At 35.3% G+C, this 16261-nt stretch overlaps 1 protein-coding gene across 1 annotated transcript in view; it reads right to left on the bottom strand.

Moving 5' to 3' along the window:
* Window positions 1-2849: 2849 nt before the first annotated feature.
* Window positions 2850-16261, bottom strand: part of LOC122135122 (V-set and transmembrane domain-containing protein 2-like protein) — a 46668-nt gene continuing 33256 nt past the window's right edge. The window contains exons 2-4 of the mRNA XM_042713611.1: window positions 13752-13921; window positions 6910-6954; window positions 2850-3475 (exon numbers count right to left, since the gene is read on the bottom strand). Coding sequence (XP_042569545.1) covers window positions 3152-3475; window positions 6910-6954; window positions 13752-13921 — 539 coding nt within the window. The 3' untranslated portion in view covers window positions 2850-3151. The remainder of the gene's footprint in view (window positions 3476-6909; window positions 6955-13751; window positions 13922-16261) is intronic.

Below are 16261 nucleotides of genomic sequence, written 5' to 3'. Positions count from 1 at the left end.
AATAAATAAAGTGCAACAGTTCTATTATTAATTAGGCTAATTAAATATTTAATGGGTCACATAGACCTGCCGCGGGACTGGTTTCTTAATCCCGCTCCTGCTGAATTTCTAACAGTTCCCGCTAATTGTGTGTCCACTCCTGCCACAAACATTCTAATATTCAGGATCTCTTCAGGGAGCCGCTATCAATATGCGCGTATTGAAATCGCTTTGTTATTTAAGGGGTATTGAATGAGAGCTCGCTGTTCATTTGCACTTTCGATTTCGCGATCTGTGTAAAGGGAACACATTTCACAAGATCAGATATTTGTCAATGAGCTCAGGATCTTCTGAGCAGCAAATCTGCTGTCGGTCATCTTTTTTTCCACTGAATTGTTACCATTGGTTGATTTTTGTTGGTTAAAGGTTAGAAATATGGACATTTCCTGTCAAATGTCAAACAGATGTTTAGAAAATGTCTTTAAGATGTTTATTATTGTACATAAAACTTACATCTTATAGACGTTTATCAGATGTTTGTACACAGCCAGATGAAGCGATGTTTAACAGACATCGCATTTTAAAGTTGGGAGTATGTGATTGTCTATAAACTGGAAAAATCGCTCTGAAGGAGATTCCAACAATATCTTTCCCCTCTGTTTTCATAGCTATAAATGTGGTGTGGACTGGTTAGAGCTATTTTTTAAATGGTATAGTTATATGTATGGTAAAAATATATCGATATAGTTATGGTACTTGATTTGGAAAGACATGGCACTGCGACCAGGTCGATTGTGAAACAACTTAAAACTAACAGCAGCAGTAAAAGGCCATAAACATTTAGCTTACCATTTAAAGAGTGGAAGCCTCCCGGATGCTGTTTTTAACCTTAAGAGAAACAACTTTACTTCCTTATGGAACTTCATTGTCATTAACAGATATCCATTATGACAAAGCTTAATTAACACTAAATTAAAAACAGGTGCGTTCCAGAAAATAAAGCATAAAAGTGCAACAAAAACACAAAAAAAAACCCACTAATTAATCATGCAAACCAACCAATCACACACATAGCTCTCCAAATCCTCAAACCCTCAACCCTTAAACCGACACAGTGAACTAAACAGAAATTTGAACATTCGAAATCTCTGCATTGGCGCCTTTTTACAAAAATAAATTAATTAATTAATTAACCACCACAAAAAAATGAATTTAAATTTAAAATGGAAAAATATACAGTCTACTCTACTTTCATGCAAGGCTGGAAACCTGCAGCTTTTAACTTGTGTATTTTAATTAACAGCTAAGAGCTCTGTGACGCATCGATCGTATATTGGTCACGTGATTTAATGATATGAATTTGCAGTCAAGATTTTAACAAATTAAAATTTTGGAGCACAGTTAAATTCCTCAGATGAGCTCGAGTTCCCAGTCTCCCACATTTGTATGCATAGTATTTATCACACTGTTAATAATAATAATAAAAAAGCAAGCAAATCATGTATTAATAACACATAACGATATATGATCAATGTTTTTTATTTGATAAAGGCATACATTGAAGGTGAAACCAGTCTTTTGTAGGATTACTTCATATACACAATCTGTACATGTTTTACTTCCAGAAACAAAAAGAACTATTGAATCAAACCGTAAAAATCCAAGAAACCAGAAACGAAGGCGTTGTTAATACATTAAACATACTGTGAGTGTTTTTTAGGATTTTTTTAAAGCTGCATAAAAACCACAAAACGTCGTAGTGTTGTGCACATCATCCTTCTATTGACACAAAAGCTTCATGAAACATTTGCAAAAGCTGGCACCTATCAAATCACACTGTGCCATCGGTGATCCCAGTGCAGAAAAAACCCTCAGACTGGTGCCTGTAACATTATACATGTAAACAATGATATTAATATTACAGCATGTAAATGTTGTCCTTTAGACCTGATGAAGAATATTTCAAACATTCACATTTGTTCTGCCGCTTCTAGCCGTCTATACATCGTATCAAAACCATGAATCTGATCAAACTAAGAATGACCAAAGAGTTTAAATCGACTGACAGAAATTTGGTTTCTTGCTCATTGGCAAATATTAGAAACGTTTGTCACATGCACTCGCTGTTCTGAACAGACATCTACCTTCATATTTATACAGAAATATACATCTTTTGTCAGAAAGATAGTTCACTCAAAAATTCAAATTAAGTAATTATGTACTCTCTCAACCCTCATGTTGTGTCAAACCTATTTGACTCACTTTCCTCTTTTGACTTCTCTTTCTCACAAAATGATTTAAAGCTGCTCTTTGGAAGTAGGGTTAGGGTTAGGGTTAAATTAAGAAATATAATAAGATGAAAAAGGAAACAAAACACCATAAAATGAAATTAATATATATATATATATATATATATATATATATATATATATATATATATATATATATATATAATATATAATAAAGCTTCAAAAACACTAAAAATAAAATAGATTCAGCTTCTTCCATAAAATACAAAAAAAAATTATTTAGCAGAATGTTTAAGCTGCTCTTTGGAAATAGACAGGGGCTAAATAATAAAATGACATTAAATAAAAAGTCTCAAAAAGGACAAAAATAAAATAAAACATAAAATAAATATCAAATCAAATAATAAAATAAAGCTTCAAAAAGGGCAAAAAGACCATAGAATAAAATAAAACAAAGTTTCAAAATAAATAAATAAATAAATAAAACCTTCAAAAAGGACAACAACAACAACAAAAAAAAACATCAAATAAAATTTCAAAAAGACGTGTTTCATTCACTTTTATACATAAAACACAAAATTATTTATTTTGCAGAATGTTAAAGCACCAAAAAACAACATGAAATAAAACAAAGCTTCAAAAAGGACAAAAAAGGAGAGTGACCAGGGGTTAAAACATAAAAAAACACACAAAATATAATAAAAATAATAACAAATCAAAAAGCTTAAAAGTTTCCTTTGATTTTTTTAGATAAGCAAGTCAGTCATATGTGTTTGGAACAACACGAGGGTGAGTCAATGACAGATTTTTCATTTTCAGGTGATCGATCCCTAGTTTGGGGGTTGGCGTAAGGAATTATGGGTATTTTGGTGGAGTGGGTGTACAGGCGCTAGGGTGGGGTAATAACGAAGTATAAGAAGAATCTAAAGTGCACAGCTCTCAGTGCAGTCAGTGGTGCTATCATCAGCGGACCTCTTCCTGAGCTCGCGGCCGGGTTTGAGGTGGGCCGGCTGGTGCTTGTGGTGGTCGGACTGCAGAAGCTCCTCTTGCGACGTCGCCCCGTGATGGGCCGGAGGAGGCACATTCCCCTCGGGCCGCTCCACCTGCAGGTACGCCCGAACGTGATGGTGCCGCAGCTTGCTGTCGCTGAAGTCGATGACGCGGCATTCGTACGTGCCCTCATCTGACGGCTTCACGCTGGACAGACGGAGCTTGTGGGAGATGTTGCTTCCGGCAACCTTCACCACCTACGGAGAAACAGACAGGAGATGTGTGGAAATGATCAGTCAGGGTATTAAATCATGAATCAGCCTTGAAAATGCCGATTTAAAACGGACTCCGACTGATTTGGGATGAAGCAGAGATGACTAGTAGGCCAAAATATGCATTGTGTTTTAGAAAATCAGATCTAGAACAACCTTTTGAGAACTTTTAAGGCAAGACACTACTGACAAAACCGTAGTTTTTTCATGCACTGGTTAATTTTGCAACTGCAACTGGTTATGGATTTTACTTCCATAACATGTCTTCTTTCAGAAAATTGGAAAGAAAACATCCAAAATATGCATTTATGTGTTCATTTTATTACACCTTTGCATCTGTAGATATTTCTCAGAATACATTTTTCTTCTAAATTTAACCAAACTGAACTTCACAGTTTAATTCCTGTCTATATTCTGAAGGTTTGTTGTTCATATATCATTTGTCTGGTTTATATTAAATACAATTCATAAAAAAAAAATATGAAAAAAAATTATACTATTTTTCTTCTTACAACATTATCTTATTAATAAAAAAGTGATAAAAAGAAATATCCTTTAACTTTAATATGTCAATAAAATGAAACAAGTATTTCGTACCTGGCTTTATCCAGTGTTCAAATGTATGCTATGCAAATTAGTGCATGTTTAATTACATAATGACTCATTTGCATAATTAAACATAATATTTAAGAAAACCTGTAATGCAAAACCATTGTCTTTATGCACTGTGATTAATCAACTGGTTAAAATATGGTTATGTTTAGACTAATAAATATGGTCTATTAGTTAATTTTCATCTTATTCACCAGTAGTGCTTTGGCTCAACTACAACATTGTATGTGAAACAATCAAAAAACAACCACAAATCTAATAAACCTCTGGATTTGTTAACAATAAGTCTTTTTGATTGTTCTTATAGCTCTCATTTCTTATGTCCTACAGGTTGAAATTGGTTCCTGAACATCAGAGCTCCTGCGTGGATCATCATCAGTCTTTGAGCAGCTGCCGTGGATGTAATATGTAATACTTGTTTTTTATTGATAAACAAGTATGAAATGCATATAAAAAAATTTTTAAAAAAAATTAATCAAAATTTTTTAAACTTTTTTTTTTTTACATAAATTTAATTCACAATTTGGAAACTAGTGAGTTGAGTGAAAGGGGCAGTGTGACGCAGCAGTAGTTGCAGTGAGAGAGTGGAATACAACAAAAACAAGCAACAGTAGAGGTAATGAAATGCAACGAGAAAGTCAAATGCATCAGTTGAGGCAATGATATGCAGTGAAATGCAGTGAGAGAGAGAGATGCAATAGTGGAAGTGATGAAAATGCAGTGAGAGAGTGAAAGGCATCATTGGAGGCAATGCAACACGATGAAATGCAGCAAGTCTGTGGATGCAGTGAAATGCAGTAAAATGCAAACAAGTGAGTGAAATGCAACAAATGAGGCAATGCAATGCAGTAAGATAGTGAAATGCATTAGTGGAGCAATGCAGTCAAATGCAGTGACAGTGAAATGCAGTAAGTGAGTGAAATGCAACAGCTGAGGCGATGCAATGCAATGCAGTGAGGGAGTGAAATGCATCAGTTGGAGGCAATAAAAAGCAGTGAGAGAGTGAGATGCAGCAGTCTGCATGTGAGCAGTGATGAGATGGAGCTGTGGAACCGCAGAGACACATGAGAGACACATTCACTCAACAGCTCTTTCTATTTCTCTCTCTCTTCCTCTGAAACACAAAGACAATAGGACAATCTCTCTCTAAAGCGGTCAGGGTTCCCAGAGGACTCTGAGCGCTCCACAAGACCAACAAAAAAGCCTTCCACCAAAGAAGAATAATTATTGATCATCAGGATAAAAAAAAAAACATTCACAAACAAACACACACACACACACACACAAACACGCTAACATTAACTCGCTGGCGCCGTTTCCACAGCAATACATATGTTGAGTGTGTCAAACATACTCTAGCTATCAGCTTCTCTAGAATCAGAAATAACATCACAGCTAAATGCGGGAAAGTGTAAAACGGCACCATCGTGAGCATCAGCGACTGGACGGCGCGCTTCCAGTAAACCTCTATCCTCAGATACACAGCTCTGCATTCAAACTGGAAGCAAATGTCCTTGTGAATATTTCATGAAGTAGCAGACGAGAGATGCTTTGATTTATCCACCTACACAAACACACACACACACACACACACACACACACACACAGGTAACACTCACCTTCAACATCCTACTGAGAGAATGAGCCTGCAAAACTACATGTTCGTGTCTGATCAGACACTCTCATAAGAGCTATTTAGATGCCACACGGCAATAATTGTGTTACTAACAGATGCAGAAAAAATAAACAGACTAATAATATAGTTAATATAGTTAATAATATAGTTAACTAAAACCATAAAAAAACTATTTCATCCCTTGAAAAAAAATAAACTGAATAATAAAAAAGAAGCTATTCAAGCAACATTTCTCATTTTCATGTAGTTTAATTTGATGTACTAAAATAACTAAAACTGAAAAAAAAAAAAAAATAACTATATATTTAAATATTGAGAAAAACAAACTACTAAAATGACTAAAACCTTAAAATGAAAACTGAAAATTTAAAAATAAAAAAAATCATTAAAAAAAGATTAAAAAAAAAAATAAAACAATAAAAATATAAATAATAGAATTGTAATTTTACATTTATTTACATTTTAACTATAAAAATAAAATGTAATTTTTTAAAAATATTTTTTATTTTCGTTAAAATTAAGAAATTGTTTTCTTGAATTCTCAGTTTTTATTTTTTAGTGAAATACTACAACAATAGTTTGTTTTAATATTTTTAGTTGATTTAAATTTTTTCCTTAAATTATTCCAAGCTGCAAGGTACAGTAAAACATTAAAACTGCTTGTTTATACAACATGACACTGATAGCCATGCTGTTAGTCTGAACATCAGCACAGTTATGATCACCTGCAGCACAATCTCAGCTGATATTGCTACAGCAGCACCAGTGTGAGTGAGTGATACTGGTGCACTGTGAGCAAACACACTCCAAACAGCCGCTTCATCTCACTCTGTGTTTATGAGTGGCTCTCTGAGGCTGTGTGGCTTTAACATGAGGAGATCCCTGCGTCTCAGGGAGATTCACACACACACACACACACACACACACACACACACACACACACACACACACAGCCTGCAGCGGCTCAACCAGCAAGAGCAGAGCAAGTTGCTAACAAATCACCTTTAGCCCAAGCGAGTGTGATGTTGTGTTTGCATGCTCCAGTTATTCACCCTGACAAACACTCACACCATGTATTTTTACATTCTCTCACTGAGCAGCAGAAGACGGCAGCCCTCAGCGAACAGGAAAGAGACGTTCGCGGAGGAAATGACAAACTTCACACACTTACACTGATTTTGGTGGCGTCCTTTGACTTCTCATTCTGCGGCACCACCTGCAATATAAAAAAAAAACACTTAATAACAATTATTTAGATAGAAATTTACAAAAAACTAAAATGTAATAAAATCTATACAGACATTTAAAAAAATATAAAAAAAATTTAAATGACAAAACAAAATTTACTAAAACTTTAATAAAACACAAAATATATAAATAAAATGTAATTCAAAATATATGTTATAAAACATTATATATTTAATTAAAAATTATATATATATATATATATATATATATATATATATATATATAAATTATAATATATATATAATTATAATAAAGTAAGTCATTCATCATATCAGCATATTTAGAGCTACATATTATGATTTACAACTATATATTCGGACTATAATATAACATTAATACTTATATAATATATACTTAAATATATATTTTATTTTCATCATTTTTATTTTTTAATTACTTAATTGTACATTTGTATGAGATAATTTTCTTCGATTCTGATCCCCTAATCAATAATAATAATAATACATTTTTATTGTAATATTTATTTTTAAAGTGCTTAAGTGCTACAAGCAAAAACTGAATTGAATATATAAACAAAATAAATTCAACAATACAACAAACTGAAATATTAAATATTAAAATATAAATGTCAGGTTAAATTAGCAAAAAATAAATAAATAAATAAATAAAAAAAATCTGTAAAGCTGGATTTTTTTCCCTATGGCAAAAGCATTGTTTAACATATAAAACAAATAAATAATGTTGTTTTGACCCTCTTATTTATGCTTTATCTAAGCAGTTCCCAAGAGAAAAGGTAAAACGTGTTAAAGTGAATTTAAAGTTGCTTCAGTCACTGATGTTTCTTTAAATGCTTGTATGTCTTTGATTTGAAATGCTCGTTGTTTACAACAGAAAAGGCCAGACTGTCATTCACACATAAGAGTTTTTATTATTATTTCTCAGCTAAACCTTTACTTTTTAATATGCTTTGTAAGTGTTAAAGTGGACATCAGATGCCCATTTCCCAAGTTGGTATGATTCTTTTAGGGTCTTCATGAAATGTCTGGATTTTAATGGAATGGATTTTATCATTGTAGACTGGTTGTGTCCACACTCTGCTAAGACACATTTATATGCAAACAACGTAAAAAATAAAGTACATTTTTTGGTGAATTATTCATTTAAAGGGGTCATATGATGCTGCTAAAAAGAACATTATGTTGTGTATTTGGTGTAATGTAATGTGTTTATGCGGTTTAAGGTTAAAAAACACATTATTTTCCACATACTGTAGATTACTGTTTCTCCTCTATAACAAAACTCATCGTTCTGAAAAGCGAGGTGTGCTCTGATTGGCCAGCTATCCAGTGCATTGTGATTGCCCGAATACCTCAAGCCTGTGACAGAAATGTTACACCCCTTAACATATTGTGATGCTGTGTGTCCCGGTGCGACGAGACAAAACCAGTAAAACCCATTACAAACGAGGCATTTGTTGCATCCAGTGGGGACATAATTACTGATTATAATGACTTATACTGTCTTTTTACGTGTTGTGTTGCGTATCGCGCCACGAAACATAAAACCATGTCTGCATTTGTGATCAGAGAAACAACAATCGCTGCTCTACACTGCTCAAAACTTGCGTTTGAATCATCAGTGGCAAATTATTTAAATATGAAAACGTACTTACAGGCTGTGAGTCAGAAGCGCCAGACAGTCCTTGCAAAGTTGGAACTGCCCCACTTTATAGAAACAGACTCTGGCATTGTAGGCTACTCTCACAGGACACACATCTGAGTATTTGGGTTGAACTGTTCCGGATCAGTGTTGTAAACACAACTTATCCACTGATTTCTAGTTTTGTCCTCTTTTGGAAGACCAAACAAAGTAGTTTCGCTTTCACAACAAAACACACAACGTCTCCACAACATGGCGCCAGCGGCAACAGAGAGAATAAAAGGTACGCCTTCTTTCTTTGCGTGAACATTGGGTGGCATTATGCAAATCTTCCCACACAGTGATGTAGACATGTGGGGGCGTGTTTAAACTAGGCGTTTTAGGAGGGAGTGGTTGACTTTTAACCTTTATAAAGAATATATCTTTGGATTTGAGACTTTAGTCTTTGCAACTTTACAGATCTTCTTCATGCACCAAGAGCTTGTAACACTCCAAAGAGAAAGGAAAATTTGAAATCGCATCATAAGACCCCTTTAATTTTGGCCGTTTAATAGAGGATATTCATGTGTCTAATGCAGTTACCGAAACAAACAACAACAGGGTATTTGAAAACACACACACACACACACACACACACACACACACAAAAACACACAATGTCACTTAAGTCCAGTGTGCTGGAATGAGATGTTGGTTCTGTGTCATATCATATTAACTGGCTGCGGCAGATCCTCAAGAGCCCTTCATGAATAAAACATGACGCAAAGGTGAGCAAGAGTTTCTCCATGTCCCTCTTTTTCATCCCTTCATCCAATTAAAAAGCATCTTGAGTTCACAGCAGGAAGCCCTGCAATCTCTCCCACTCACTTTCTCTCTCTCTCTCTCCATATCAACATACATCTCACTCCGAGCCTAAGGAACCTGCAGCTATTTCTACTGGTTGTGATTAATGTTGTGTGGACTGTTACCTGCTGCAGACTTGCGTGTCCATTAATACCGCTGTATCCTCTCCTCTCTTTCCTCTGCTTACTTCGTGTTTGTGTTTCTTCAACTCAGGCCACTTTTATGTCCCCGTGGTTTTATTAAAACTAAAAGATTTCAATGTGTTTTCGTTATGTGACGGTCTTGGAAACACTTAACTAGGCCTTCATCATTTATTCTTGCTACTATTTAAATGTTTTGTTTAGAATTATTATTTAATTTTATTTTTTTGTCCTAGATCCAAACTTTCAGTCATAAACTATGTGAAAAAAAAAAAAAAGGTATACGTCACAAGAATAATTTTTTTTTTTACTATGCATTATTTCTAATCAAGCTGTGATTTCGTCAAATAATGCAAAACGTGTGAAAAAATCGAATTGTTATTTTCCTGATGAAAACTGTGATTATGATTACAATGTTGATTAAAAAAATTAAATTATGTCAAATGTTTTGCTTGTAATGTCTAACTGTGCATCTTTCTTTACAATAAATGACACCTGCTGTGATATTTTGATATATAACGCAGACATTCAAAGTTTTAAGTGTCCAAATTGACTGTACGGCCACTGTATATTTCCTCTATACCAGGGGGCTTCAATTAAAATAGCTTGAGGTCCAGTAATGAACCCTCCTCACCAGCCGAGGTCCAGACAATTATATACCTAAAAACATGAACTGATGGTTTTTGCCAGACCAGGATGTGCAGGATATTTAAGCTCAAATTTAAGACTTTAAGGCCTTTTTAAGGCCTGCACAAATAAAATTAAAATGACTGTAAAAAGCATAATTTAGAGTTCAGACACAGGTTCTCACAAAAGCAAAGTGGTTTATAAAATGATAAACTACACATTTCTGCCTAAAACATCTTTTTAAGAAAATAGAGTCAAAAGTATCAATTATTATATTGATTTAAAAATGTATTACCAATCATTATACTAATTAATATATTTTACTGTCTTATCAATTGTTTAGATTTTTATAATGCATTGTCTTGTTGATGCACCATTGGTCTGAACAAAAACCGCAGACGGGCTTATTGAAAATGCACATTCATTCACTGCCAGCAGGTGGCGCTTTCAGAAAAAAAGAAATATAGTGGTTTCCCTGGTTTAAGACCTCTTGAAATTGTAAGACTTGCTTGTACCATATAAGACTTTTTATGGCCTTAAATTTAACTAAAATTAAGGATCCATCAATTTTCCGAATTTTTGAAAATCCCATTGTTTTTCAGTCACTGAAAGTTTCACCTGTCTGCGTGTCACTCTCTGCTCTCTTCACTGCACGCACGACTGTACGTCTGAACGTAGCAACAGTTAACTGTAGTAGCAACCCAGTTTCTACTGAACTGACCTTGATGTGCCTAAGATAAAGTTGATTTTATTAGAAAATAGCGTTTGGCATTTATTTATTTCATTGTGTCAAAAGGCTTCGCGGTCTGGATTTGGACCGGAGTCCGGCATTTGGCGACCCCTGATCTATAGAAATGTATTGAATTTCTCAGGATGCCTGTAATCCATCTGTGTTCATGCAGGTGATGCTGTGCAGCTGAAGCCTTTGATTGACAGCTGGTTATTAACGTGTGTGTGTGTGTGTGTGTGTGTGTGTGTGTGTGTGTGTGTGTGTGTGTGTGTGTGTGTGTGTGTGTGCTGAACCCTCTCTCTCGCTCTCTCAGTCTCTTAAAATAGGACTCTGTGTTTGACTGCCACGAGTGCAGACAGGAAGAGGAAATGGTCACATAATTGCAGGCGGGTGACAGCGGGCTGCTGCCGATCATGTTGTTCTGTGTATTGTTAGTTATAATAATTGCAGGCGATATTTGCGCAGGTTAAGGGCTGATCTCAAGGGGATGCTGCTGACAGAATGCTGGGATTATCATCTAACTAACATTATGCTTTCTGGATCAGATTTAATCCTCCACACACTGACACTGAACCCTTAACATACAGCTAACAGCTGAGAGATCATATGTGCAGGTTAATAACGTGGGGAAGTCGTGGCCTAGTGGTTAGAGAGTTTGACTCCTAACCCTTAGGTTGTGGGTTCGAGTCTCGGGCCGGCAATACCACGACTGAGCAAGGCACCGAACCCCCAACTGCTCCCCGGGCGCCGCAGTATAAATGGCTGCCCACTGCTCCGGGTGTGTGTTCATGGTGTGTGTGTGTTCACTGCTGTGTGTGTGTGCACTTTGGGGTTAAATGCAGAGCACCAATTCTGAGTATGGGTCACCATACTTGGCTGTATGTCATTACTGAAAAAGTAGTAATGTAAAAAAGTTAAAAGTATAGTAACCATAGTTTTTTAGTGGATTGATTACCATTTGTATAACCATAGTTTTACTACAAATTCCATGGTTAAACTATGGTTAGTGTAGCAAACGCATAATTTGTTGTTTCCTTAGTAACCATGGTTTTTGGTTTTATTTGTAGTAAAAACATGGTTAATTTTAATAAGGATTTTGCTGTTGTATGCTATAGCTCCCTCTAAACCTATTATAAAACAATGTAAATATTTGTCTGCTAAATTACTACTGTAATTTTACAACAGATAATGATGATGTCCTTTAGCATACAGTGTTTTGAGTGATGATAGTAATGAGAGTAATGCTAGGGTATTCTAGGTGATTGCTAGAGTGTTCTTGATTGATATACGGTTGCTAGGGTGTTCTGGGTGGTTGCTAGGGTATTCTAGGTGATTGCTAGAGTGTTCTTGATTGATATATGGTTGCTAGGGTGTTCTTGATTCATATACGGTTGCTGGGGTGTTCTGGGTGGTTGCTAAGGTATTCTAGGTGGTTGCTAGAGTGTTCTTGATTGATATGCGGTTGCTAGGGTGTTCTGGGTGGTTGATAGTGTATTCTAGGTGGTTGCTAGACTGTTCTTGATTGATATACGGTTGTTAGGGTGTTCTTGATTGATATACGGTTGCTAGGGTGTTCTGGGCGTTTGCTAGGGTATTCTAGGTGGTTGCTAGAGTGTTCTTGATTGATATGCGGTTGCTAGGGTGTTCTGGGTGGTTGCTAGGGTATTCTAGGTGGTTGTTAGAGTGATTTTGGTTGCTATGTGGTTGCTCAGGTGTTCTGGGTGGTTGTTAAGGTATTGTAGGTGGTTATCAGAGTGTTTGTGGTTACTATGAATTTGCTAGGGTGTTCTGGGTGGTTGCTAGGGTATTCTAGGTGGTTGCTAGAGTGTTCTTGATTGATATGCGGTTGCTAGGGTGTTCTGGGTGGTTGCTAGGGTATTCTAGGTGGTTGCTAGAGTGTTCTTGATTGATATGCGGTTGCTAGGGTGTTCTGGGTGGTTGCTAGGGTATTCTAGGTGCTTGTTAGAGTGATTTTGGTTGCTATGTGGTTGCTCAGGTGTTCTGTTGGTTGCTAAGGTATTGTAGGTGGTTATCAGAGTGTTTGTGGTTACTATGAATTTGCTAGGGTGTTCTGGGTGGTTGCTAGGGTATTCTAGGTGGTTGCTAGAGTGTTCTTGATTGATATGCAGTTGCTAGGGTGTTCTGGGTGGTTGCTAGGGTATTCTATGTGATTGCTAGAGTGTTCTTGATTGATATACGGTTGCTAGGGTGTTCTGGGTGGTTGCTAGGGTATTCTAGGTGATTGCTAGAGTGTTCTTGATTGATATGCAGTTTCTAGGGTGTTCTGAGTGGTTGCTAGGGTATTCTAGGTGGTTGTTAGCAAAGACTATAGAATGCCCAAGACGTGTCACTCATATAGTTTTAAATGAGGAAAAATGCAATGCTCAATATGGCCGCTCAATCGCAGGAAGCCCCGCCTTCTGAATGAAGGAGCCAATCACTAACTGCGCATGCACACTGGCAGATCTAGCCTGAAAAAATAAGCTTTTTATAAAGCTATTTGAGCAAAAGTAACTACATTTATGACACATTTGTGGTCAGATTTCATTGGTGATTTCAAAAACGAAATTTAATCGTAAGCTTAGTGAACAGTTTAGAAAGAATTTAATGTTTCCCCATACAGAGTGTACAAATTTATGTGCGTCTGTGGGATATTTTACACCTGTTTTCTGGTCCAGCAGGTGCAAACGGTTCCTCTGATCATTTAGTAAACCACTGCTCCTCTCCTCAACCACTCACACATGATTTGAGAATCACTCACATCTGGAACACAAACGCTGCATTATGGGTGATTCCAGCCTGTACCTGATTGGTGCTCCACGTCTGCTTGTCGGTCCATTCTCTGTGGTTCCTGATGTACCACCACTGAATCTCCAGCGAGTAGGAGGGCGATCCCGCGCCTCTGAAGGAGCAGGCCATCTCCACGTCCTGTCCGCTCTGTGCCGTGATGTCATGAGGGACCTCTGTGAACACCGCTGCGGACCAACAAACAGATTAGTTAAGATGAAGTTTAGTCTTTAAACTCATCATGAATTCAACCATATATAGAGTGCATTAAACTACAGTAAGAGAAAATACCAACAAAAAAACTTTTTACTCTGTTGAAACATTTAAATTCAAATCAAATATGTGGGGAAAAATGTATCACTAAAATGACAACATATATGGAGAATGTTGAGAACAAATGACATTTCACATCATGATGTTTAACCAATGTTATTTAAGTATCATTTACCTACTGTTATATATTTATTATTATTATATATTATTTATATAATATTGATAATAGGTATAATTATTCAAATATTTTATATTTATATATTTTAATTATTATCTTATTTTATATTTTAATTATTAATTAAAATAATTATAATATTTAATATTATGCAATTATATATCATTTATATACAAATTTTTATTACAATTTTGTATTAGCTTTTATTTTTAAATTTTTATTTTTAGTACCTTTTGTAATTTTTTATTATTATTTTTTAATATTACTATTTAAGTTTTCAGTTTTAGTTATTTAGTTCCATCTACTAATTTTAGTGCTTCAACGCAACATTTATAATTTTCATTTTAATTTCATTTTATGGTTTTTCCGCTTAATTTCAATAAAATGTTTTTAATAGTTTTAATCAAAAATAACTGCATCAAACCAGTGTTACTTTAGTATCACTGATATACTTTTTTAGTTTTTGTTAATATTTTTAATTAGATTTATACATACATACATACATACATATATATATATAGTTTTTATTAAATAGTTTTAAGTTTTAGTTTATTTAGATCTGTTATTTACTTCAATTTAAAATAAATGAGACACATTGCCTTGGCAACTAGCTGAATTTTATTTCAGTTTATGTTTATTTATTTCAGGTAATAATTTTAGGTTTAGTTTCAAGGTTTCAGATTTATATTGAAAAAATACAATTTAAATTTCTGTCTGTTCACTGAACTAAGCAATCGTTTCTTCAGAAGACCTGAAATATAATGCAAAAGACTTGAATAGTGTTGCTTCTGTGTCATTGTTTAGGGCTTCAATTTCAATTTATTTTAAGAAGAACAGCATGAACATTCTGCCAAACATCTCATTTTGAGTTCCACAGGAGAAAAACGTGCTCCAGGATGATATGAGGCTGAGTAAATGATGGCTAAACGATCCTTTTAACATCTAACATCTTCTCTGTACTATTATACAAGTGGAACCTCTTTAAAAACTCCAGACACAAAGACCAAACACCTCGTATTTGTGTTGAGACCGATCTGGATTGCAAAGAACAGCGAACAACTTAATCTTCTCTCTTTTTTCAAGATGTCGTTATCATCTCGGATAACATTCTGGAAAACGGCCAACACCATCAACCCTTCAACGAGTTATCAGCGAACGTTCAGAGAGTTATCGCAAGTAAACAAGCATCTCGCCGACGGATAAAGTTGTTCTCAGAAGTGCATGAGCGAAACTCTCAAGTGCAGCGTTTCCCACGACTGACCCCGCGAGTGAAACAAGCTCATCCAACACTTCAGACAAACACAATTCAATTATCCTTCCCGTCAAAGCCTAGGAGATATGAGCCCCCCCCCCCCCCCCCCTTCAGCCGGCGTCAGAATGAGTGCAAATCAGTGTGGAGGAATCATTTCTCCAGCAGCGGGACTCTCTCTTATCAACCCTTACAGGCCCTGCAGGAAGTGATGTGCACACTTCAAAGAGAAAGAGCCTGGCGTTCGCTCACACCTGACCGTAGACGGCCACAGGAAGAGTCGAGTCCCTGGAAGACACTACAGATATAAGATTTCACAGCTAGTCAAGGGTTTGAACGACACAAACTCAGATTTTTACTCTGCAGTAAAAGTACTTTTTAAGTGTCTGTACTTTATCAGTGTTTTTCGTTAGAAAACTTTACTTCGCAACATTCCAAAGCATAATATTGTACTTTTTACTGCATTACGTTTCATATGAAATATAATTTAATACTTAATTACATTAGAAATCTACTTTCTTACTTTACTCAAGTAAAAGTAATTCAAAGATTAAAGCATATCAGTACAAGAAAGTACTACATTTTTAATGTTCTTAAGTATTAAAGGTAAAACAAACAACAACTTTTATTTATGAAATGCAAGTTTTATAATGCTTTGAAATGTAGTGAAGTAAAGATTTCCAAAGAAAAACACTCTTATAAACTACAGATACTTTTTAAATTTACTTGCGTAAAGTAAAAATACTTCACTACTGTCTGCCTCACAAACTTGATGTTAACGTAGAGTAAAGATTTCTGGAGAATGTTTTACAAGATTATAATACTAAATTA

Source organism: Cyprinus carpio, chromosome A23 (assembly GCF_018340385.1).
Source record: "Cyprinus carpio isolate SPL01 chromosome A23, ASM1834038v1, whole genome shotgun sequence".
NCBI lineage: Eukaryota > Metazoa > Chordata > Actinopteri > Cypriniformes > Cyprinidae > Cyprinus > Cyprinus carpio.
This window is presented reverse-complemented; position numbering and strand designations above follow the sequence as displayed.